General features: G+C 42.9%; 1 protein-coding gene across 3 annotated transcripts in view; it reads left to right on the top strand.

The window, feature by feature from the left end:
- The window catches only part of GCC2 (GRIP and coiled-coil domain containing 2), a 64,351-nt gene that overhangs the window by 21,121 nt on the left and 16,878 nt on the right, over positions 1 to 26,352 (top strand). For all 3 annotated transcript variants that reach the window (XM_044283636.1, XM_044283635.1, XM_044283637.1), the window contains exons 7-17: positions 883 to 949; positions 4,674 to 4,774; positions 6,326 to 6,424; positions 6,898 to 7,017; positions 11,683 to 11,847; positions 12,473 to 12,577; positions 14,576 to 14,738; positions 16,417 to 16,517; positions 16,590 to 16,667; positions 19,047 to 19,184; positions 24,338 to 24,459. In XM_044283636.1, coding sequence (XP_044139571.1) covers positions 883 to 949; positions 4,674 to 4,774; positions 6,326 to 6,424; positions 6,898 to 7,017; positions 11,683 to 11,847; positions 12,473 to 12,577; positions 14,576 to 14,738; positions 16,417 to 16,517; positions 16,590 to 16,667; positions 19,047 to 19,184; positions 24,338 to 24,459 — 1,259 coding nt within the window. The remainder of the gene's footprint in view (positions 1 to 882; positions 950 to 4,673; positions 4,775 to 6,325; positions 6,425 to 6,897; positions 7,018 to 11,682; positions 11,848 to 12,472; positions 12,578 to 14,575; positions 14,739 to 16,416; positions 16,518 to 16,589; positions 16,668 to 19,046; positions 19,185 to 24,337; positions 24,460 to 26,352) is intronic.

Below are 26,352 nucleotides of genomic sequence, written 5' to 3'. Positions count from 1 at the left end.
AAAACCTACACATGTGTGGTATCTTTGTAATCGTACTGACCCAGAGAATGAAGGGCACAGGTCAGTTTTGCCACATAGGGAACAAAACATGTAAAACTGTGGTGGAATTGAGTAGATTTTTATTTATTTTTTCCCCCCCAATTTCGCCACCCACTAGACTGTATGCCATGTTAAACGGTGGCTTTAGAAAGTACAACTTTGTTCCACAAAAAACAAGCCCTCATATGGCTATGTGAACAGAAAAATAAAAAAAGATATGGCTCCGGGAAGAAAAATGAAAATGCAAACATGAAGAAACCTTTGGCTTAAAGGGAGTCTTTCACCTAATCTGAGCGTTTTAGACCGCTCAGATCAGGTTATAGACTCTTTGACCCTCATTACAATCGTACCTTTCTCTTCTGTGTCCCTCGTCCAGATAATGAAAATAACACTGAGGGACACAGAAGAGAAAGGTACGATTGTAATGAGGGTCAAAGAGTCTATAACCTGATCCGAGCGGTCTAAAACGCTCAGATTGGGTGAAAGACTCCCTTTAAGCAATTGCCATGTATATTTAACAACACAACTTAATTTTAGGAAGAGGACATTAACATTTGTGGGCTTGTTCGGAAAGCTCATCTCAGAAATGGATTTTTTGATGCTGAATACAAACTGTTCTTTTGGTGCTCGTACAGTTTATTCATCTGTGCACCGCCAGTTATCATACATTTATTGGCACTTACTGGAATGTGAAAAGCGTAATGCATATTAAGAGCTTGAGATGTAATGTTTACTGTGTCAATGGGTCTTCAGGTTTTTGCATTGAATGCAGAGCATTTACATTCACTAGAACACCTGTCTCAACCTCTTAAAAACGGTTATTCTTTATGTTCTCTTTTTTAGGATTTGCTTTCAAAATCTTTGGATCTTCAACAGAAATCTCTTATAGAAGATCTTCAAAATAAAATAGGTACATAAATACACGTGTGAATAGTTATTCTTCTAATTTACAAGTGTTAGGCCCCTCTTGCGCGGGCGAGATTTCCACGCGGGTGCAATGCGTGAGGTGAACACATTGCACCCGCATTGAATCTGAACCCATTCATTTCTATGGGGCTGTGCACATGAGCAGTGATTTTCACGCATTACTTGTGCGCTGCGTGAAAATCGCAGTATGCTCTATATTGTGAGTTTTTCACGCAACGCAGGCCCCATAGAAATGAATGGGGTTGCGCGAAATTCGCAAGCATCTGCAAACAAGTGCGGAGGCGGTGCGATTTTCACACACGGTTGCTAGGTGACGATTGGGATGGGGACCCGATCGTTATTATTTTCCCTTATAACATGGTTATAAGGGAAAATAATAGCATTCTGAATACAGAATGCATAGTACAATAGGGCTGGAGGGGTTAAAAAAATGTTTTTTTAAATAATTTAACTCGCCTTAATCCACTTGTTCGCGCAGCCGGCATCTCTTCTCGTCTTTTTTTTGTGAGGAATAGGGCCTTTGATGATGTCACTACGTTCATCACATGGTCCGTCACATGATCCATCATGTACTGTTCTATCAGGGGCCAGCTGTTCCGTTCCGCAAAAAACTGAATGCACACGGACATCATCTGTGTTTTTTGCGGACAGCAAAATACTTAAAAAAGCCATACGGTCATGTGCAAGAGGCCTAAGGCCTGATGCATTTGGCGGGGCACAAAATACGGAAGCTGTCCGCATTTTTTATGGATCCAGTGGATTTGCAGTCTGCACTTTTGTATATAAGAAGCATGTTCTATCCCTTTTCAAAAGAACATGCGTATGTCTGTTCCGCAAGTGATAGAACATGTTCTTGTCTGCAAAATGCACACCGCTGACCCATTGAGGTCAATGAGTCCGCAGTGTAATGCAGGCAGCACATGCACTGCGGTCCGCAAAATGCTTAGTCGCGTGCGTGAGGCCTATACTGGTGTATAGTTTAAATCTACTCCACCTCTTGGCCTCAGCCTCTTAATACATTTGGCTGAGACTGTTTTGCAATGCAATCCTTAGAATATCTGCCCACTGTATATAGCTTTTATAAACAACTTAGATTTTATCTATTATACACTGTAACCAAATTTTACTGTAAAAAAAAAGACAGATGATCAGATGTTCTGGAATTCACATCACATACAAAGCTAGAAGCAGACACCCTCCATAAAACCGTACATAATCCTTATCACTGCATGGCCGCCCTCTTCCGCTGTTGTGAGGCTCGAGCTTTTAGTGTTCTGCCTTTTGAAGTGAATGGACAACTGTAACCTATGTAGCATGCTTATGACAATTTTTTTACTTCACTTTGGAGGAATTTTAAGGGACGTTGTCGCATTGAACAATGATGTCTGATCTGCAGACAGCATGTTATAGAGCAGCAGGAGCTGAACAGATCTAATTATAATTTGGTGGTAAAGGATTCAGTATAACTTGCATTTCATTCATTTAAACCCATGCTCTTTCAATGCTAGGAGTCCAGTGGGTGGTCCTACTCTGTGATAGACAGCCTTCCCTGTATGACTGCATATAGAGATAGCTGGCAGTCGCTGAAGCCTGTATTACACCAGGCGATTGTCGGGCCAGTGAACGCTTATTAGCGATGATCTGGCAGTGTAATACTTCCACCGATAACCCAGCAAACGCTCATTCATCGGGCAGTCCAAATCTTTTGACAGGTTTTAAATATTATTGTTGGCGACAGATCGTAGTATCTAATCACAATCTGCTGCCGGCAAACAACTGGACAGCATTGGGACGAGCGATGGAATAGCGATCACTCCTCCCTGTGCTGCGGAGGAGATCGCTGCATGTCATAGCGGTGGCCTCCTCTCCTCCGCTAGCGAGCAGTTCCTGACAATTGCTAGCAGAATTGGGATCAACCAGTAGTCTCTTGGGTGTATAGGGAGAGGCATTACCAGTAGAAAGAGGGAGGTGCTCATGCCGCTCTACAGAGCACTAGTGAGACCTCATTTGGAGTATTGTGCGCAGTACTGGAGACCATATCTCCAGAAGGATATTGATACTTTGGAGAGAGTTCAGAGAAGAGCTACTAAACTAGTACATGGATTGCAGGATAAAACTTACCAGGAAAGATTAAAGGACCTTTAACATGTATAGCTTGGAAGAAAGACGAGGCAGAGCGGATATGATAGAAACTTTTAAATAGATAAAGTGAATCAACAAGGTAAAAGAGGAGAGAATATTTAAAATAAGAAAAACTGCTACAAGAGGACATAGTTTTAAATTAGAGGGGCAAAGGTTTAAAAGTAATATCAGGAAGTATTACTTTACTGAGAGAGTAGTGGATGCATGGAATAGCCTTCCTGCAGAAGTGGTAGCTGCAAATACAGTGGAGGAGATTAAGCATGCATGGGATAGGCATAAGGCCATCCTTTATATAAGATAGAGTCAGGGGCTATCCATAGTACTTAGTATATTGGGCAGACTAGATGGGCCAAATGGTTCTTATCTGCCGACACATTCTATGTTTCTTAAAAGATAACTGTCACATTTAGTCCCTAATTTCAATTTTCATATATGTAGTTACTAATAACATGATATTCCAGAATCAGTTACTAATAGACTGACTTACCCCATATTTAATAAGATTCAGCCCTTAGCAACCAGTCTGCATAACACTGCAATTTGGCCGCCACTGCCCTCACCCTGAGGCTAATCCCGCCTGCCCTCACTATCCAGTAACAATAGCCCCCCAAAAGTGTCAGTAACCAGAGCCCTCCCCCTAAAGGGTTAATCTCCTGCAGCACAAAGGGGTCCTCTTACCACATGTTGCTTTCATTTATACACTGAGCAGACGGCAGATCTCCCTTCCCTGGTCTGCGCTGCTTCAACTCTGCATTCTCCAGCTCTGCTGAGTGAGGGAGCGTCTGCCAAGCACAGGGACAGGGAGAAGTGCACACAGCCCAGGCACTGTTATCAGCTGCTGGGGAGGACCTGGCTGTAATCATTTACTTACAGTCCCTGGCTGTCTGTAATCTGACCTTGCACGCAGCGTGCTTCTGCGTCCTCCGTCCTTCAACACATAGACGGACCATGCCTAGCAACCCTATTTTAAGCACAGGTAAAAGTGGGCATTACAGGGAACAAAAATGTGGAATTAAGGGGTAATTGAATACACAGTGAAAAGTTGAAATAGGGCCACCAAGGAGATATTAATCACCACAATCCAATACTCCAAAAAAAAAAAAAATGACAGTTATCCTTAAGTATAGAAAGTGTAGGGGTTTAAATGAAGGATAAAACCTGCTGCTCACAGATGGGATTATATGTACAATGTGACAGGTTCACCTCATTGCTGTCAAGCTCAGACTGTCTGGTTCACGCTGCACTGTATTTGGTTCATATGACATAATATTATTTATTTTATTTCACTTTTTTCTTTCCATTTCCCTTGTCTGAATTAAAAATTGGTAACCGTGAGACACTGTTCATCTGCAGTAAGTCATGGAAGAGAATTGGCTACAGAGTAATAGGTCACAGGTCTTCTACCATATCATGTGCACTACACCTAGATATGAATGGTAATTCTACATGGCAGATAAAGCTGGCCTCGTTAGCCTGTAGGATTTTATTACCTTTATTCTAAATGGAATTGCCATTATTTTGCACAAATTTCATCAACTTTTTATTTTTATTTTATTCATTACCAGAAAAGCTAGAGCGAGAATCTAAGGAAAAAGATGAGAAGTGCAATAAGATTAAAGCAGTTGCTATTAAAGGAAAGAAGGAGCTGGATGCCAAAAGAAAGGAGGTAAAGAGTCCATTATTCTGAGCTATCACCTCAGCGGTCTGGAGCCATACCCTTCTGAGGCCAGGGATTGGCTGTAGCATGTCATCACTGCAGCAAGTTCTATGTGGATGGCTGGAGCGGCAGCGGGTTTATTTTATACCACGCCCTCCATTTAGTCAGTTTTTTTTCTAATTTTGGCAAAAAGCTTTAAAAAAGCTATAGGTTTTTGGCAGTTTTTAAAGACAGTTTCCCTGCTAATCCCGAAGGGCTGTTTCACACGAGCGGATGCCGTGCGTGACATCCGCTCCGTGACTGACAGCCAAGACCCGATGCGGACAGCAGAAACACGGAGCATTAACATGATTGATAATGCTCCGTGCCTCTCTGTAACCTCTTTACTACGAAATCACAGTGAGATAAAGTTGTCATTGTGATTTCGTAGTAAAGAGATCACAGAGAGGCACGGAGCATTATCAGTCATGTCAATGCTCCGTGCCTCTGCAGTCTGCATCGGGTCTTGGCTGTCATTCACGCAGCGGATGTCACGCACGGCATCCGCTCGTGTGAAACAGCCCTAACGCTTTTTCCACTTCTCAGTGTTACTTCTACTCAAGCCGATAGGTTTCTAGTCAATTGATGCATTCTGTTGACTCTTGTACAATCTGAATACTGCCCTCTTCAGGTCAGTGGTCCACTTTTTTCAGCATCTGTAGCTGCCAAGAAGACCATGTGACACTACTGGGCTGGCGACCATTCATATTAAGAGTTGAGATGTTGATATTTTATTTAGTAGTTAATTTTGAGAATATTATTCAAAAAGAATCTGTTAGAACAGAATCGCTGTACACCAAGCGTGATAACAAATTGTCTGATATTGCACTATAAGAGGAGCATGCAAACAGCAATGCCACAAAGCCCCTTAGCAAGCATGTGACCCACAATCTACTACCCTAGAAACCACGGCTGAGTCGGATTTGTTCATCTACCGAAACGCAGCTCCTAACTGAGCATGAGGATGCTTCAGGACATAGTCAGATAGGACCTGTGAGTCTCACAGTGGGATCATGATCATGATTGTTCATAGTCATGTCATGTGGCCAGATTATGTGGAACTCCGGTCTTCAGAAGGTAACTGCACTCGATCATTTTATTTAATGCCCAGAAGAGTATGGAGGTCTTGATACTGTTGATAGAAATTGGACAACTCAATGTAAACCCTCTTCAACAGAAAGTCTGCATGATTTGAAATTCCATGCAATTCTGCCATATGTGCTTCTATAATCTTAAAGGGGTTCTCCGGGCTTTTAATATTAATGACCTGGCACCCCCGCTGATCAGCTGTACGCATGACGTCTCCCTTCTCTCTTCCTGCTCGCTGCTGCTATGTCTATGGCGAGCAGGAAGAAAGAAGGGAGATGGCACGCATGCTCCTTCCCTTTTGTGCCCCTCATCCGTGAGGGTGCCAGGTGTTGGACCCCCACCGAGCTGATATTGATGACCTATCCTGAGGATAGTAAAAGCCTGGAGGACCCCTTTAAACTAGTCTCATGTTTTATGCTGATTTCCACTAAGGTCCTCTCCATAAAAGAAGAGTTAGAGCGCGCAAGAGCAGAAAAGCAGCAGCTGATGTCTTCCATGAAGGATGTTGTTCAAGGTGCAGAAAGTTATCAGGTATAACGCATATATACTTATGTGATTTTACATTCAAGGACATGAATCTGTGATGTGTTATTTGTAATAATAAGCAGTTTGGTCTCACACTGGAGATTTTTATGCAGAATTTGGCGTTTCTTCCACCACATGGAGTATGCTCACAAGGCTTGGGAATCCACACCTCAGATCATACAGCATGGGTTATAAAGCTGTGTGCAGAAAAAAAAATAATTGATGTGTTCATTTAGTGGGACTAAATCCATTTGTAGATTTGATCAATGTACAACAGTAAATCATCAGAGGGTTAGCCTTGGATTTTTGCAGAATATTCAGTGTTAATATGCTGTAAGTGAAATATCTGCTGTCAGAACATAGCCTTAATGAGACCACATTAGAATAAGCTGGCAATGCTGTAATCCTGGTATCTGCAATGATGTCTGTCACTCGGTGTTCCACCCTTTGAGTGTTAATTTTCAGTTATATTCCTGTAGAATCTTTTAGTAGAGTATGACCGACAAGTGGAGCTGCTGGAACTGGAGAAGGAGAAGGTCCGATCCACAGAGCACCAGCTAGAAGAGCTTTCTCGTCAGCGGAGAACTGCCATGTTAGAGGCGAGTCCTTTTTTTAACATTAGCAATGTTCGTAATGCCCAGTTCACATTAGCGTTTTTGATGTTTCTGACTGCTGTTTACCGCACAATTCGTGCCATTTAAAGGGGTGGGTCACCTCTATAGGAAGATTTCCAAAAAGGACATAGAAGTTGTGGCACATACAAATAAGCTTTCTACTTTACTCCAGATCTGTAATTGAAGGCCCCTGATGCCTATATATGGGTACTGGCCGGCTCCACTTTTATAGGACAGAAGATGGTGGTGGGCATATGATCTACCCAGGTAAATGCTTCCCTAGCTGTTGGCTTCTGGTTCTGCAGAGGTACTCTTCAATATTTGAATGCGCCAGCACATGAGCAGATGCAGACAGTGGAATCTCCTGTAATCTGCACATGCGCTGGACACTGTTGGCTTTACTTCAGCACTTGCGCTGAAGTAGATGTCAAGAACATCTAAAGAAGTGGTCACATTAGTAAATCACATGATTGTCGCCGTCTTACCCTTAAGGATGTGGAGACCAAAATTTTGGAATGGGCATTAAGGGAGCCTTCAGTTGCAGAGCAGGAGTAAGGTATAAATACTTTTTAGTTGACTCTGCCCCAATTTATGGGCACAGTTTATGGCCTTTTAGGAAACCTTCCTACAAACTGGCCAATCCCTTTAAAAGTACAGGAATCCAGGCTGACCTAAGGCAAGACCCACATGAGCGACCAATGGAAGAAACTGGCAGCGGGTGTTAGTGTGAGGTCCCATTCTGACCTCCGCTCCTTTGACATGGTGGCACAGCATTATACTGATAAATAATGCCTTGTGACCCTGAGAGTCCTGGAATGTACTGAATTACATTGACCTATTGCTGTCAATGTAATACAATAGATTCTAGGTCTCAGAGACGCACAATATTATAAATCATTATAACACTGTTCAATCCTGTCAGATGACCGGAGGTCAGAACAGGGCCTCACGCTGAAACGCTGCAAGTTTCTGACATTGAACTCGCTCATGTGTGTCTGGCTTAAAGCGGTTCCCCTGAATGTGCAGGTATCCATTTGAAAACACCCATGGCATTACTATTATGGCTCCATGATGCTAGTGGGAAGAGAGCCTAACCAGTAACTATGTTGAGATAATAGAGCATGGAAAGGCCAACCTGTGGCTCTCCAGCTGTTGTAAAACTACAAATCCCATCATGCTCTGCTGTAGGCTGATAGCTATAGAGCTGGGCATGATGGGAGTTGTAGTTTTGCAACAGCTGGAGAGCTGCAGGTTGGCCATCCCTGATATAGAGTATTGTGTATACTTACTGTATAAATGTGTGTGCTTAGCATATACATTGAATATATTGTGTCAAAACATATAGAGGAGCATTTCTCAAAGCCTTTATGCGTAAAAAAAAAAGTCACAGATTATGGTGCACACTATATTTGCACCATAATTTGCAAATTTTTGTATTTCTCAACACTTATTTTTAAAGTGGCAAGAAGGGGCCAGGACCTATCGCGGCCCACTGGATTTACTATAACTTAGGTCACAAACTGGTGTCAGTTATAGCTCAAGTCTATGGATTGGAGTTTCTGGTCCACAGAGTACCAGAGAGGCACCTAATTTATTAATTGGCATCTGCCTCTTAATAAATGAGGAGCGTCTTACTCCAGCGTAGAGCAGATGAAGGCTGGCGTATGGAAACTCCAGTCTTGATAAATCTCCCCCATACTGTTCAGTAAAACTATTGGCTTTATGCACCGTAATGATCCTGTTAAAAGGAAGAGCAATAAGCTTTAAGATTAGAGAATGCATTGAGAGGATTTCTTCTTCTATCATGTGGTCATCTTCTGACTTCAGTACCTTGGAAGCCATCCAGCCAGACCCGAGGACAGAACAGCCTGATCGTCTGTCTTTTGGCAGTCCGTATTTTTGTGTCTGAGTCTTGGGTTCAGCCGCAGAAGTGGCTTCTCTTTGGTCAGTTCAACGATTAAAAAGGTTAAGAGGAGCCAAATATATGAAAAGAATATTATTGTGCAGAAAAGACAAGAAGAGATTGTTTCCTGCATTCGGATTACACGAATGTGTTTTTTGTCAGCTCTTCTAGTTACACGGCCTAGTTATTATTTATTATTTTGCTGTGTAGTTTGCGCTGCAGCTTGCAGAATATCTTGGCAGCGCTGTACAGGAACAGTCGGTGTGTCCTGTTGCATTCTGGTTTGCAAATAGGCTACGATAATGTAACTTGCTGACAGAATCTAGGTGTAGCTAGTGGGGATAGAAATGGTTTGTGGTTCTGTGATTACTTTCTAATCTTTTATTTTCTGCAATGAGTACAACTTCTCTGATGCTTTCATCCCTTCTCTATTCTTTTGCACATACAGATATCTCGTTGCTTGTCTGGATACTAAAACCTAAAATAAATTATTTAATTGAATACATGCTAAAACCTAACGTGGGCGGAAAGCCCCTTGTATCACAAGCATTAGCCTATCAGACACTGTGCCTATAGCAAGGCACTAAATGCCAATTCTGGTTGTGGTGTTATTGTGTATGAGGGCATAAAAGACGTACATCCAGAGTTGGAGATTGCTTCTTGCGATATGCGTCGTATCGCAAGAGCAGTGACTCTATGGATCAACTGATTATGTATTTGATCCTACTATCTCAGGGTGAAAATAGAACATGTACCCAGGTAGATCTAATAATATAAAATGTGAACCCCAATGCCTTGGAGTTATATAATTCTAGATCTGGTGTGGGTACTTGATAAGATGCACCAGGACTGTGTGAGACAAATGTGAAGTTTGTTTGTCTCGTTTAACTCTATCATATTTCACTCAACGCGTTTCACCAGTGTGGGACTTAATCATCAGGAGTTTAGATAGATGTATGACAATTGCATGGAACCCGTTTCGGGGGTGTTGCGTACGTAGTTGCTGTGGACTAAGCTGTAACGATGTAATAGTGACATGCAACCGGGTAAGGAAAGCCTAGACAGCTGGCACTCAACTGCTGCAGCAATAGGACCCGCTTACCAGGTAAGGCAGACTGTGTCAATTTCTAGAACAGTCTCGCAGCGTGGCTCCACTAGATGATTTTCTATCTCGGTGGAAGCCACCTGACTAGCGCTCACATCCTACACATACAGCGACCTCCTGTGATGGAGGGAGGTTGCTGAACACTCAGAGGCTGCAAGGAACTAGAGCAGCCTCCACTGATTGTGGGGTCTGCGCATTCGCTAGGCACTAACAGGCACACGTGTCAAACAATACGCAACCTCCTCTGATGCTGGGAGGAAGCATGTCAGCCTCTGGTATGACCGTAGCGTGTGCGCTGACATCTATGCCTTAAATGGACATTACTCCGCCCACTTGAGGAGGCAGACCCAATCAAGCTGAGGGGGACGGTCACGGGGCCAGAGCTAAGGTGTACACTCTGTTCCCTACCAGTTCCCAGCAGGGTGGATGGGCTGACAAATGAGACAAGTAGGTGGATGATGCAAAAAGATGGTGAGGGACCAGGTTTAGGATTGAAATGGGGATTATGATAGTCATCACTTCCCATACTGGACACTAACAGGTAACCATATCCCAGATGGGACAGATGTATGTGATTTAAACCAGTCCATTAGTTGTGCCGCTGAATAAGCAAGGCGGTCTAACAGGTCACCTATGATACCACTGTACTGTTATTTTAATATACAATTATTAGAGAGAGAGAAGGATGGAAGTGAACTTCAATTCCAAGGGTTTGTTCAATCACTAAACCTCAATGAACATGGTCTATTCTTTACAGCAGAGATCCACAGTGACAAAATCATGTTTCTAGATCTCAGAATTGCGAGGGGATAAGATGGAAATATTGTGAGCAATATTTTCCAAAAACCCACTGCCACTAACACTTTGCTTTACTGGAATAGCTGGCATCCCTATTCATTGAAAAAAAGGGATACCAAAAGGCCAGTACCTTAGGACACAACGCAACTGCAGCTCACTCGATAAATACCAGGTGGCTGCGATAGACCTCCAAGGCAGGTTTACAAGGCGGGGCTATCCACCCAAAATCCTCCATGAGGCTCATTAGCATGCTTTGAGAAGCAATAGGGATACCCTATTGAGCCCCAGATCAAGACCAGATGGAGATGATGTCCCCCGAATCATTGCTACCTTTGATACTGCACACGTTGAGGTACAGCAGATTCTTAATACCTACTGGGGCATTCTAAAGTCTGATCCGGATATTGGTTATTAGCGCCCCAGCCATCACATACTGTTGTGGCTGCAATTTAAAGAACACCTATCTCCTCTTCTAACATGTCTCTTCCTGCATTCCCCATGTGATAACTAATTCTGGAACACTTTTTCCAAATGATTCTGTGTTGTGCCATTCCTCTAATGCTTGAAGTTTAGGAAGGAATTGCCATTTGAGTGTTACCAGATGTTGGGGGGGTCTGCCGCGGAACAGTCCAACACTGGATAATGTCGGACTCTGCAGGGACACACGCCCAGGTGGCAGCTCATTTATTAATGTTTTGTAGGAGTGTTATAACTATGGCACAACATAGTCCTATGACTAGATGCTCCAGAATGGTCACTTCACATAAAATGCAATTACTTACTAAAGCAGACAAGGCACAACCAGTGCCATATTATATTTAAACCAATTGCCATTGTATTTCAGCAAGAAAAAATGAACTCTGTCCATGAAGACCTAGTGACCCGTTTGGAAACCTTGCAGTCCAACAACAAGTTACTTGAAGCTCAAATTCTGGAAAGTCAGAAAACGAAAGCTGCATTAGAGAGAGATTTGGAAGCTGAGAGATTGATAAAAGAACAGAAAGTGAAGGTAAATGTGCACAGTAGAAGTGCGATGATGGATGAAATGCTGAGTTATTCTAGATAAGGCCTCCTAATAAATGTGCCACATCTTCTAGTAGTGAGTGCACCAGAAAAGCAAATATGCACCATCCATGAGCTGGCGTAGCTCTGAGCTATAGGCTGGGTTCACACTTCAGTGATTTGGTCAGTTATTTCCATTAGTTATTGGGAGCCAAAACTTGGTGCAGAACAGGAGGACATGTTTCCTTCTCCGTGTAGGTTTCACTACTTGTTTTGGCTCACAATCACTGATGGAAATGAACTCAGCTGAAATAAAGTAGATCGGTCGGACAGTGGGAGGACCCATCCCTTTCCACTAAGGGATAAATGGCGAGAGGAGCGTAAAATTGTGTTGCAAACTTTTACACTAAATATGCTCCCAGGGAAATGCACTCGCTGATCAGCGTAGTGACACATTTCCAGGAGAAATAACAGAGGAACAGGACAATGCAGAATTCTAAGATAAGATGCTTCAGAAGTGTTATTTTATGGAGAACGTGTTTCCTAAAACATGCATATAGTATGAGGAGAGCTGACAGGTCCTCTTTAATGTGAAGCAATGACTATGTATGCATCTCTTTTTTTTTTTTCAGGATCATAACTGTGCCCTAAAACAGATTGAAGAGCTTCAAGTGCAGCTCGAGAAAGAGAAAAAACAGCTCCACAAAGTCACACAGGACTTTGAACTTGTCAGAAAGGTGAGACTTTTCTAACTTCCTTAGTAGGGAGTAGGCGCGCTAGTCAATTTTGGTTGGTTCTTTGGGGTAACACTTATTAAAAGAGGGAGCTTTTTCTTCATCATCTTCCATAGAGTACATAAAGTGGCACTCTCTGGTCCTGGTTCCACGGCTTTATGCAATCCATGCCACATTACAGATAAACAAGGGAGGACAAAAAAAATCCTTGGCCTACGGACGTTCCTTGTGAAGTCACGCTTTCTCAGGGCCTCATGGGATATCCCCTTCTCTTTTTTTATTTATAGTATATATCCATTAAAAGATGCAGAAAAAAATAAAATAATAATAATAATGTTTATGCAGACAAAAAATGACATACAACACATACGTTGTCCTACAGGTAATGAAACCCCATACATTAGAATCTTTTCCTCCCAATCTCAGATATACTTTATTAACCGTTTGGGTGCAAAAATTGCAGCTACCACGTCTGTAATTTCCTTGTGGAATTTCTACAAGGCCTGTTTAAAAGTATGAACATTGACTTGTATGATAGCTAAGTTATATCTGGTGGCATTGGAGGTTCAGCTTATTTTTGGAAAGAGCTAATTCGCACACTGGCAATGGGGTGCAGAGTGATTTTAACTCTTGTAGTGTAAAGAAATGTGAATGCAGGCCAAGAATATGAGACATTTTGTAACTTGAGATTAAGAGAGTTTAACAGAATATTAAACACAGAATAAGGACATAGAGCATGCCCTAATGCAGATATGACGTGATGCTTTACATATATACAAAGAATTGTATTGGAAATCGGTTCTTGTTACGCAATTTTCTAATATAAAAAAAAATCACAGAAAATAATGCACAATAGATGTGTGTATGTGTAAAATATTTATATATATATATATATATATATATATATATATATATATATATATATATATTATTATATTTTTTTATTTTTATTTTTTTTATCAAAACACATCTGTGCCCGCCTACCAGTGCCAAGGTGGTCTGTCAGGCAGGTCCTTCGCTTACTTTGGCAAAAAAGTCCAAATTGACCCAGCGAGTAAAATCAATGATTCTTTATTTCTTTATTTAAAAAAAATGTATAAACAAGTAATCCTCCTGCATAAAATCAACGCGTTTCACCCATAAGACAGGTCTTCTTCATGGACTCATAGTATAAAGTAATAAACCTACCTATGCCGTTGGGAATCTACATTCAGGAGAGCAGACCCTGCACATATAGTGTGCTGCTCCTAGTTACCTCTAAGTGCTCCAAGCAACCCAATGAGAAGCAAGCACACTGATATGTACCACCTAATCAAGGTCGCCTGTGGGATAGGTGGGGCAAAAGTGCACAGAAAATGCTGCTCCCAAAATAGAAGCGCATTCACACCTGAAGGTGCCACTCCTTCAAGAGTATACTATAAACAAGGAGCAGCACACTATATCTGCAGGGTCTGCTCTCCTGAATATAGGTGCTCAATGGCATAGGTAGGTTTAGAGTAGGTCCTGCCTGACTGAGACTACCTTGGTGCAGGTAGGCAGGCACAGATGTGTTTTGATAAAAATATATTGGCTGAGAGTCTCAGATTTTATCATATCAGAGTGAGGGCTTAGTTCATATATAATGTTTGCATCTATTGTGTTAGTGCATTATTTTCTGTTATTTCTCTTTTATAAATGTAGCCATGAATATCTGCATATTCATTTATTATATTGTGCAGGATGTTAATCTGTTTCTGTGATTTTTGACAATTTTCTAATATATTACATAAGCACTCTTATTCAGACCTTATCTGTACCCCAGAACATAAGATAAGGTTCAAGCAAAGGAAGACCATAAATGAGAATGTAGGGAGAAATTTAGAAGTGAGGAAAACAGAAGTTATAGGTGCAGAAGGAGAAGTAGTAATCCTTGTTGAAACCCCCGTCTCATCAATAAGCTTATGTCTGTTACTTATTGTATAATAGTATATTTGTTGTCTTGATGGTCATTGTATAACTCAGGATGCACAGAAGAGCACACTGATGGACATGGAAATGGCTGATTACGAACGCTTGGTCAAAGAGCTCAACCAAAAGATTACCAGCAAGAGCAGCCAGCTGGAGGAGCTGGAGCAGGAGGTCCGTGCGCAGAAGCAGAGGCAGGATATTCTACAAGAAGAAATATGTAAGAAGCATATTCTTCATATATGTTGACCACACACGTTCCTCCACTGCTTACAATAGACAGCATCTCATCCGGTTATGACAAGCCATTCCCGTACCCTGGCAGGCAGATATTGTGGATTGTCTGTACTAATGGTTCCACTAATGATTTCTGCAGAAAATCCTGTGTATTGTTTATTGTGCGCTAACTGTATTATTTCAGTCAACTAAATGCAGAAAGCAGATTATTATTTTTTTTTCTACACTGTGATGATTTTTGCCTTCTAGCGTTTAATAGGAGGCTCAATATTTATTGCGTATACTCACCATGTGCATCATGGGCTTCATGCTATTTATTTTAGCAGTTCTGGTATTATTGGGGGTCATTTCTTAGCATTTTTTTTTTGTATAGCTACTAACCCTCTTCTTGGAACTTCGCCTCCCTTTCAATGTATTCAATAACTATTGGGTGTACAAGACAGTTTTGTTACCCGACTCCTTTATAGACAGGCCTGCTTGAAAAAGGTGGCCCATTTCACTCACTGGTGGCATAGCGCTAGGTTATCTCCCAATGTCAATGCGAGTCTCACCTCTGTGTCTCTAGAACGAGGCCCCCAAAGTGAAAAAGGGCTCACCACACCCGCCGGCCTGGCTATTTCTGAAACTCTCATTGAGGTAAATTGGCCATGCTTGCGCAGTGCTTTCTCCATTCACTTCTATGAGAGTTCTGGAAATAGCCAAACACACTCGCTCGGCTCTTTTTAAAACTCCCATAGAAGTGTACGGAGAGCATGCTGCTTATGCGTGGTGCACTTCTGGGCCAGTTCTAGAGATTATCTGCCTGTAAAGTATTAGTTCTTCCATGAAAAATGTTATGTATATGGCCAACGATAATTTAATATCAGTAGTGTGTGACTGCTGCTTTGGTTTCATTGGGGATAAGCATCACCAGATGCTGCTAGTTTTTGCTTGCTCTAATTAAAACTGGTGTACAGGAAACCTGGCTTAGTTGCCCATAGAAGCCAGTTAGAGTCCACCTTTAATTTTCCAAAGGAGCTATGAAAAATGAAAAGTAGAACCTGATTGGTTGCTATGGGTACTTTCACACTAGCGACAGGGGACTCCGGTAGGCTGTACTGCACGCAGTACTTTGTCTGGCCGCCTCTCGGCGTGCGCTGCCATGCTGCTGCCGGAACTCCGCCCCGCCCCATTATAGTCAATAGGGACGGAGCGGCAGTCCAGGGGCACACGTGAACTAGCTGCAGGACGGATCAGACAGGCTGTTCACCCGCCGGACTGCCACTCCGTCCCTATTAACTATAATGGGGGGGGGGGGGTGTTCTGACGGCAGCGCACGCCGATAGGCGTCTGGACTAAAAGTACTGCTAGTGTGAAACTAGCCTTAGCCAGTTTTTCCTTTACACCAGTTTTGATAAATCTTCCCCGAGGACTTTACAGCTATAGCAATAACTATCATGAGGAAACTTGCTGTTATTGCCTCCGACGCAGACCTATGACCATTCACTTTACATTGCCTAATAAAGTGCATTGTATGCACAGGAAAGACCATTAATTCACTGATTTGGTGCAGATTATTTATTTATTTTTACTCAAAATCTAAAACTTAAACAACAAAAAAACAAACCTGTAACTTAAAATCTAAAACTTGAATTCCTCATCTCTTTTATTTCTTTAACTAGCATCCCTACAGACCACCTTGGAGCAGCATGAGGAGCGGAGTACAAAGATGAAGCAATTGCTGGTTAAGACTAAAAAGGAGCTGGCTGATAGTAAGCAGACGGTAAGTACACGCACACTGCTGTCACTTACTGTATGGTTCATTGTTTTCTGATCTAATTACTGTCTGTCCTAGGAATCTGATCATTTGATACTCCAAGCCTCACTAAAAGGTGAACTGGAGGCGAGCCACCAACTTGTGGAAGCCTATAAGGTAAACTTGTTAACTTGGCTGGGAACTCATATCTTTCCTGTGCTTTGTATCACAGCAAATAAAGTAAAAGTTTATAGGGTCTGTTACCAGGAAATTCACTGTTACACCAGGTACAATGCCAGCCGAATGTAATGATATCTTTCACTTAGCAATTGCTTCCTTCTCGAGAAAAAGTACTTTTTTAATCTATATGCAAATGAGGAGTTAAGTGCACTGAGGGTGGGCCCAAGCCACTCTGTACCCCCATGCTTCTCCTGCTTTCTTTGCCAACTCCTTCCCCTCTTTCTTTATTGACAGAGTCATGGGCCTGTCAATCAAGAAGGAGAGGGAAGGGCTCACAGAGCAAGACAGAGGAGCACTGAATGGCTTGGGCCCGCCTTTGATGCATTTGATTTCTCATTTACATATGAATTAAAAGTACTTTTTCCCAGACTGAAGCAATAGATTGCAAAGTGAAAGATATCATTTTATTTAGCTAGCATTGTACCTGTTACTGTTTGTAACTGATGACCTATCTTCTGGATAGGTCATCAGCATCTGATCGGTGGGGGTCCCACACCTGAAACCCCTGACGATTGGCTCTCTGAGAAGGCCCCGGCGCTACTCTTGCTGCTTACCCTAGGTGAGTGATGTCACGACCATTAGTCATGTGGCCTAGGCACAGCTCTGCCCCATTCAAGTGGGGTCTTCTCAAACAGCTGATAAGTGGGGGTCCTGGGTGTCAGACCCCCACCGATCAGATGCTGATGACCTATCCTGAGGTCATCCGTTACAAACAGTCTGATAACCCCCTTATGAAAATTATCAATACATTCAGCTGAGCTAGCCCTATGAGGCATTGTACCTGTTTTTTCATCGACTTTCCCGGTGATAGATTTATTTTACGTTTTTTCTTATATATTGAGTTAACTATGATTATCATCAATGAAAAATACAGATGTTTGCTGCTTATATGATATGGTGACAAAAATACTAATCAAGACTTGTGGAGATAGATTATTAAAGTTTTTTACTATTGAAAAAGCCCCAGAGTTTTGGCCCAGTTTGCAGCAAAAGAAACGGCGTACATGCCTTGCACCGCATTTATTAACAATTTTAGACATGATTTGATAATGGAGCATGGCTTGGGTGTGGCTTAATGGGAAAGAAACAGGGCCTGAGGGGACAACCCCACCTACAGCAGCCAATGGCAGTATGATTTTGCTGTAAAATCGTGTGACCATTGGCTGTCACGGGTGGGCATGGCTTGGCCAAACCATGGGGTCGTACCCTAAATGCGACGTTGTGTGCCAAAAATGTTGGCGCATTTTTTGGGAGTAAACCAAGACAACAAATAGGTGTAAAGTTAGACCTAAAAACCAACCAGAGACAACTGCACCTGGACGTGAAACATCAGCCCACATTTACTAATGTGAGTGCACCTAGACTCTGGCGTGACTTGCCACAATTCTAGTGTAAAATTCTGTTGCAAGGTAAGCCAACGAATACTATCTAACCATGCACCAGATTTATCATCCAGTGTAAATAACTGTGACTAAGGCTACATGCACATGACCATTGTGTGTTTTGTGGTCCGCAAATTGCGGATCCGCAAAACACAGGTGGCGTCCATGTGCGGTCCGCAATTTGTGGAACGGCACGGACAGCCATTGATATAACTGCCTATTCTTGTCCGCCAAACGGACAAGAATAGGGCAGGTTATATATTTTTTGCGGGGCCACGGAACAGAGCAACGGATGCAGACCCATTCACCATTGAAGTGAATGGGTCCGCATCCGAGCCGCAAAAACTGCTCTGTTCCTCATGTAATAATTCTGAAGCATCTATTTTCATGATTGTGTGTTGTGCCGTTACTTTATTATTCCTGCTTGAAGTGATAAATGAATTACTGTCGATGAAGGTCCAGCTGGGGGGTGTCAATGCACTGTTTGACACTGACAGCACTGTTTGGATAATCTCAGACTATACAGGGGCAAGCATCCCCACAACTGGTAACACCCAGCTGGACCTTGTGTGTATACTGCCAATGTATTCCGCAGCGCTATGTTGTGCCATTTATTTCTTATTTCTGCTTGAAGTTATCAATGAATTGCCTATTCATTGATAACCTCAAGCAGAAATAAGAAATAAATGGCACAACATAGCGCTGCGGAATACATTGGCGCTATATAAATGAATATTATTATTATTATTATTATAACATAGATTCATAAGAATAGGTGCTTCTGAAGTATTACAAGAGCCATGAAAGTAGCTGCTAACACAGACATGTCTGGGGTACAGGTATAAACTGTCAGGATTACAGGATTAGTAAATCTTTTCGGTTCCACTTAATGTCCTTTCTTCAGTGTTTCAGCCAATTTACAATTTCTATTCAGATTCAAGTAGCAGAACTGACTTCTGAGAAGCACAAGGTACAAGAACAACTCAGGGCATTGACAGAGCAACATCAACGGGCAGCTAATGCATACCAACAAAAACTACTGGCACTTCAAGAGGAGAGCACGGCTGCAAAGGTATGAAGCTGCATATCTTGTGGATGTAAAACCATTTCACATGTATGTTATTTCCTACACACTGTATCTCCACGATCCCCCTTGACTAAGGCTTGTGTAGGTGGGTTCATTGGTTTTGGTCCACCTGTGCCATAATACAAATCAGCTCTCCCTCTAATGACTTCTTGGTGAGCTACATATGTCTAGCAGCCAGTCTGAAAAAGCAGAGCTGCTGTGAACTGTTTGGGAGAGAGCCACAGCATCTACTTTAGCTTAGGAGGTTTCGATAGATAAAGCGGCTAAGCTGGGGTTACTGATCATGTTCCTGCCCATGACGGTAAACAGAAGGTAACCATTAGGGTACTTTCACACTTGCGGCAGAGGATTCCAGCAGACAGTTCCGTCGCAAACTGATGGCATTTGTCAGACTGATCCAGATGCGGACCTGTCTAACAAATGCATTGAAATACCCGATCCATCTCTCCGGTGTCATCCGGAAAAAACTGATCCGGTATTAATTATTTTTTTTGCACTTTTAAAGGTCTGCGCATGCGCAGACTGGAAAGCCGGATCCGTTTTGCTAGAACACTTAATGCTGGATCCAGCACTAATACACTTCAATGTAAATTAATGCTGGATCCAGAATTCCGGCAAGTGATCAGTATTTTTGGCTGGAGAGAATACTGCAGCATGCTGCGGTATTTTCTCCGTCCAAAAAGCGTAACAGGGACTAAACTGATGCATCCTGAACGGAATGCTCTCCATTCAGAATGCGTTAGGATAAGGGTCCATTCACACGTCCGTATAATGGGTCAGGATCCGTGCCGTAAGAGATGCGGACAGCACACAGTGTGCTATCCGCATTTCCGGAGCGTGGCCCCGATCTTCCGGCTCCTGAAAAAAATTGAACATGTTCTATTCTTGTCCGCAATTGCAGACCAGAATAGGCAGTTCTATGGGGGTGCCGTCCGGGTGTATTGCGGATCCACAATACACTACGGACCTGTGAATGGATCCTAAAACTGTGACGGAACTCAATACCAGGAAAAAAAAAAACACGATAGTGTGAAATTACCCATGGGAAAGGATATCCACTTGCAATTAAAGGGGTTTTCTGAAAGTTTATTGACCATCTACCCTTAGGTCCTCAATATTAGGTCAGCAGGGGTCCAGCAGCCTCACCGATCAGTTATTTTAAGTAGCTGCAGTGCGTCCAAACCAGGCACTGGAATACCACCGCTGCAGTGGCCTTGCCTAGTTACCACAGCACTGCTCCCGTTCACCATTGTAAAAGAGAATCTGTCACATTGATAAACCCTCTGAACTACTATAATGAATCCTCAAGGAGTCTGGGGTATACAGCACAATGCACGGACCTTTTCCTGGCCTGCTCTGGTGGATCGAAAGGGAGTTTAGAAAGACTACATTGTCGGAATCTGCACCTCCTCAGATATACACACATTATAGTTGGGGAGTGGGTGTCCATGCTGGCAGATAGTCTTTAGACCCCCACTTGTGTAATTTGAAGTATTTATTCAGTTAAGACTTTTTGTTGATCACAAAAGGGTTAAAGCTAAAAGCTAAAATGGATTTCCAAGTTCTTAGCGACTAGAAAAGTCATTAACATTGATTTTTTTTAATGAAACGTAATTATGTTTTCTTGTGTAGTATGCCGAAGAAATTCATTATGGAGTGTAATTGTACTGAGGCAGCACGCTGCTGCACGTAACTCATAAGCTGTGCGCAGTAGGTCGGCAGGAAATATAGATGAGATGTAAAGGGTTTTGTATAAAATTTAAAGCTTAGGGTCTATTCACACGTCCGTTTTTTCTTTCCTGATCTGTTCCGGTTTTTGCTGAACAGATCTGGACCCATTCATTTTCAATGGGTCCTGAAAAAAAACGGACAGCACAATGTCTGATTTTTTTTCAGGACCCATTGAAAATTAATGGGTCCAGTTCTGGTCCAGATCTGTTCAGCAAAAAACGGAACAGATCAGGAAAGAAAAAACGGACGTGTGAATAGACCCTAAAGTAGTTGACCAGGATTTTGATATGTGTCCTGTCCTCTGCATAGGCCATCGATATCGGATTGGTCATGGTCTGACACCCTTCTCCCTCCTCAGCTGTTTTGTTGTAGCTCCAGCGCTGAAACTAAACGTCCATTGTGTTGTGGATGGAGCTGCTAACTGCAGTGCTGCTCCAATTGAGGGGAATGGTGACGTCTGCCACCGAAGCTACAAGAAAACAGCCAATCGGCAGGGGGTGCAGGGTGTCTGACCCTGATATTGTTAGTAGGCCATCATTAGCAACATCTTGGACAACCCCTTTAATCTTTGTATCTCTACAACTTTCTAGTTCTACTATATTTTTGTTCAGTCCTTCATCGGTTTCAAGATATTTGCTGCTGGATGAAAATACTGTACAGTGGTCCCTCAAGATACAATATTATTGGTTCCAGGAGGACCATTGTATGTTGAAACCATTGTATGTTGAGTAATCAGTTCCAAAGCTTCAAAATGTCATCCAAGATAAGAGAAAATGAAGATTTAATAAAAATAGGCAGATAACTGAGACAGAACACGTCCTTACATATAACAGTCAGGAATAGCTGCTAACTAACAACTAATACAGCTATTTTACCAGAGAAGTGACCTTGATTGGTTGGATACGAGTCTGAGACATTGTATGTTGAGTCTGGTTTCAACTTACGATGGGTCAGAAAAGAGCATCGTATGTTAAAAATATTGTATCTTGAGACCATTGTATCTTGAGGGATCACTGTATTTTATGCAGGGGCTGAAAGCGGTTTGTGCCGAATATCTCTTGTAGCCGAGAAGTGGATTCTCTTTTATGTGTTGTCTGCAACGGAACCACGGATGCAGATGGCACAAGGTGTGCTGTCCGCATCTTTTGCGGCCCCATTGAAATTAATGGGTCCGCACCCGTTCCGCAATATTGCGGAACGGGTGCAGACCCTTTCATACGGCCGTTTTGAATGGGCCATTATAGTGACCCTTCAAAATGTAACTGTGGTTTGTTTATTTTTAATATTGTGTAGGGTGTAAGGCCCCTTTCAGACGAGCGAGTTCCACGCATCGGACCCGCAGCGTGAGTATGCTGCAGCTCCCGTCCTGACCTCCCAGCACTGACTGGGTCGCATAGCATTATATTGATTTATAATGCTATGTAACCCTTAGAGTTCTGGAATGTAATGGATAACACTGACATAATTCTGTAACTGACATAATGCTGTCAGTGTGATACAATACATTCCAGAACTGTAAGGGTTACATAGCATCATAAATCAAAATAATGCTACGCGACCCCTGTCGGTGCAGGAAGGTCAGGACCGGAGCTGCTGCTGTAACTGAGCGTTACTAAGAAGAGTCTGTCTTCGCTCTTCAGCGGTTTACTGAGTGCAGTAGACTCCAGTGTGTAACAAGTCAGGTGGACAGATGGGCAGTTAGGACACATGTACATAGTCTGGGACTAGGGTTGTGATAAGAGGCAAGCTGGAAATCTCTGTATGATACACACACGTCTTCAGCGCTCAGTAGAACTTAAGACTGAATACAGACTCCTTAGTAATGCTCAGTTAGGCTAGGGCTAGACGGCAACATTTTTTATGATGATTGTCAATGGTGTAACACTGTGACATGCTGTGACACTACAGTCGCAAAAAATCTATCCAAGTTGGATTTTTGTGCGAATGTCATGTCGCAGTCTTACACCATTGACTATCATTACAAAAAGAAAAGTTGTGCGACGTAAATGTCACGTGACGTGACCCTTTTTTTGTTGCGCAACTTATGTCGCCATGTAGCCCTAGCCTTAGTTTTGCTTAGGAGACTAATAAAGTATATTGTTTAACATCCCGAATATTAAAGATAAACTGATACTCCAGTTACACTAGGGATGTCTGTGATCTCAGGTTCTAGAGTCCACAACACTTCCGTTAGAAGCCTCCTGACGTGCTGGCTCTCTTGCAGTTTCCCACTGCTCACATCTGCTCCCCATTGACCTTCTGCTTCCTGTTGTACGGAGCTTTGTCTGAACCACTGACACTTCCTGTGTTCCGCTCCTCCTTGTAAGAATGTGAACCCTTACCAAGACACTGATTTATATCGTCACTCTTGGAGCTGAAAGAGAATCTGTCATCGTGAACTACTATGATGTGTGGATAGCTGTAACTATTAGATGTGAACTCCCATTCATTCACCTGCAGTCAGCCTCCGCACAGTCCAAGCTCTGCATGGTAACGGATGCCCCGGGCCCCCGGCTAAGGGAAGTAGTCCAGAGGACTCCTACATGCTTCATTACAATACAGAGTAAACTCAGAAATGAGAATAACATCCTTGTACCACACCTTATAGCAGTTTGGCTGGAGATTAATGCTTGCAGATGCACTGTAATTGTTTAGCATATCTTAGTTCGAAGGGTCCGATTTCTCAAAACTTTCTGAAAGAAAAGTTGACAATGTTGCCTGTAGCAACCAATCACAATCCCTTTTACCAAAGCAGTTTAATAATTGAGGGCTGACCTTTTTAATAAGATAGTTTTCTGTCAACTCTAGTATTAACTGTGACATAATAATTCGACAGCATTTTTCTTACAACTCTACCTGGTGCCGTTCCTATGTTTGTCCTCCGAGAAATGCATAAATACTTTGACCCAACTGGATGTTAACATTTCCCTTGGTACTAACAGCCAATGTGTGCAGGGACATGCCCCCAACTGGTATTAGTTGTCAGTTTTATTCCTAAATGTGCAGGAGGAATAACAGAGGAATGACCCAATGCAGATTGCTATTTCATGTGGAATGTGAGTATTCACTAAACCAGATGTGTCCGGAGAGCTGTCAGGGCTATTTAAAGGGGTATTCCAGTTGGTACAAGTTATGCCCTATCCTGTGGATAGGGGATAGCTTTAAGATCGGTGCAAGTCCTACCAGTGGGACCCCCACTGATCACAAGAACGGGGGCCCCATAGCTCCTGCAGGCCCCATGCAACTCCCCTAAAATGACCGGAACGGCCAGGTGCACGTGGCCACTCTATTCATTTCTATGGGAGTTCCCGGAGATGGCGGAGCTCTGGGGCTGGTTGTGCATTCATTTAGGTTGGTTAGATGGTAGCGCAGTCTTTTTTCACCTTCTTCATTCCTTTATGTCGCAGGCTGGACAAGCTGCAGTTACTGCTGAATTTGAAAGCTACAAAGTCCGTGTTCATAATGTGTTAAAACAGCAGAAGAATAAATCTGCATCCCAGGCTGAACAAGAGATCTTCAAAAAAGAACGGTAACTTTCCTGTTGTGTCAAACATCGCTGAGGCTATTCAGTCCAAAACGATTGTATTCCTTCCATTCATGTACTCTAAGAATCAGAAACTGCAGATGCATGGGAAGGTTACCTATGTGAGTGTGACACCCCGAAGTACAAAGAGACGAGGGGGCTCTGCTCACTATATAAGCCTATATCCACACACTGACATTAAATTTGTTCCGTGGCAGAAATCCGTGGCTGACAGAACCTCACAAGGATCACCTTCCCCACTGGCAGTCAGCAGTGCCATACTCATTTCTACAGCTGATTTTTACTTATTTATTTATTTTGTGTTGTGGATAAAAAATTGCTTGGACATTTTTCGCAGGCATGTGAACTGGATGGCAAAAATTCTAGTTACAATCATGGGATGAGGATTGTCACTGGTTTGGAGCAGATTCTGCATCAGAATTGCTGTCAAATATGTGAACAGAGGCTAAAAGTATGGCCACACAGGCGGAGACCACTCCGGATTGTCAGTACAGGTTTACGTGTAGATTTTTCTAGGGAGTTGGCTGTGGAGTTGCTGCAGAATTTGCCTTCATGATTGGAAAGGGTGAAATCCGTAGTGGAAATCTGCAGCATAACTTGCCATGATGTGAATTTAAAATCCGCCCCACGGGTCTGTTTACTCTGCACGCTTTTCCCACACCATGTGGATGAGATTTCTTTAAATGTCATCCACTTTGCTGGTACAAATCAATGGCCAGAAATCTGGAGCATTTTCACCCTAAGAGTAAAAAAAAAAAATGGCCAGATGACTCTAAGGCTACTTTCACACTTGCGCCAGAGAGATCTGGTAAGCAGTTCAGTCGCCGGAACTGCTCGCCGGATCAGGCAAAATGTATGCAAACTGATGGCATTAGTAAGGCCTCTTTCACACTTGCGTTGTCCGGATCCGGCGTGTACTCCACTTGCCGGAATTACACACCGGATCCGGAAAAACGCAAGTGTACTGAAAGCATTTGAAGACGGATCCGTCTTCAAAATGCTTTCAGTGTTACTATGGCAGCCAGGACGCTATTAAAGTCCTGGTTGCCATAGTAGGAGCGGGGAGCAGCATACTGACAGTCCGTGCGGCTCCCGGGGCGCTCCAGAATGACGTCAGAGCGCCCCATGCGCATGGATGACGTGCCATGCGATCACGTGATCCATGCGCGTGGGGTGCCCTGACATCACTCTGGAGCGCCCCGGGAGCCGCATGGACGGTAAGTATGCTGCTCCCCCGCTCCCCACTACACTTTACCATGGCTGCCAGGACTTTAGCGTCCCGGCAGCCATGGTAACCATTCAGAAAAAGCTAAACGTCGGATCAATTCAATGGGCATTAATTCCGGATCCGGCCTTGCGGCAAGTCTTCAGGATTTTTGGCCGGAGCAAAAAGCGCAGCATGCTGCGGTATTTTCTCTGGCCAAAAAATGTTCCGGTCCAGAACTGAAGACATCTTGATGCATCCTGAACGGATTTCACTCCATTCGGAATGCATTAGGATAAAACTGATCAGGATTCTTCCGGCATAGAGCCCTGACGACGGAACTCTATGCCGGAAGAAAAGAACGCTGGTGTGAAAGAGCCCTAAGACTGATCAGGAACCTGATCAGTCTTAAAAATGCCTGATCAGTCGAAAAAAATGCATTGAAATGCCGGATCAGTCTTTCCGGTGTCATTCAGCAAAACGGATCCGGCATTTATTTTTTTAACTTTTTTTTTCAGTCTGCACATGCGCAGAACGGAAGGACGGATCCGGCATTCAGGCAAGTCTTCCGTTTTTTTGGCCGAAGATAAAACAGTAGCATGCTACGGTTTTATCTTTTGCCTGATCAGTCAAAATGACTGAACTGAAGACATCCTGAACGGATAAGGGCTTTT

The sequence above is a fragment of the Bufo gargarizans genome, chromosome 3 (genome assembly GCF_014858855.1).
Source record: "Bufo gargarizans isolate SCDJY-AF-19 chromosome 3, ASM1485885v1, whole genome shotgun sequence".
Lineage (NCBI taxonomy): Eukaryota > Metazoa > Chordata > Amphibia > Anura > Bufonidae > Bufo > Bufo gargarizans.
The sequence above is the reverse complement of the archived record's forward strand: the minus strand, read 5'-3'. Positions and strand labels throughout refer to the sequence as shown.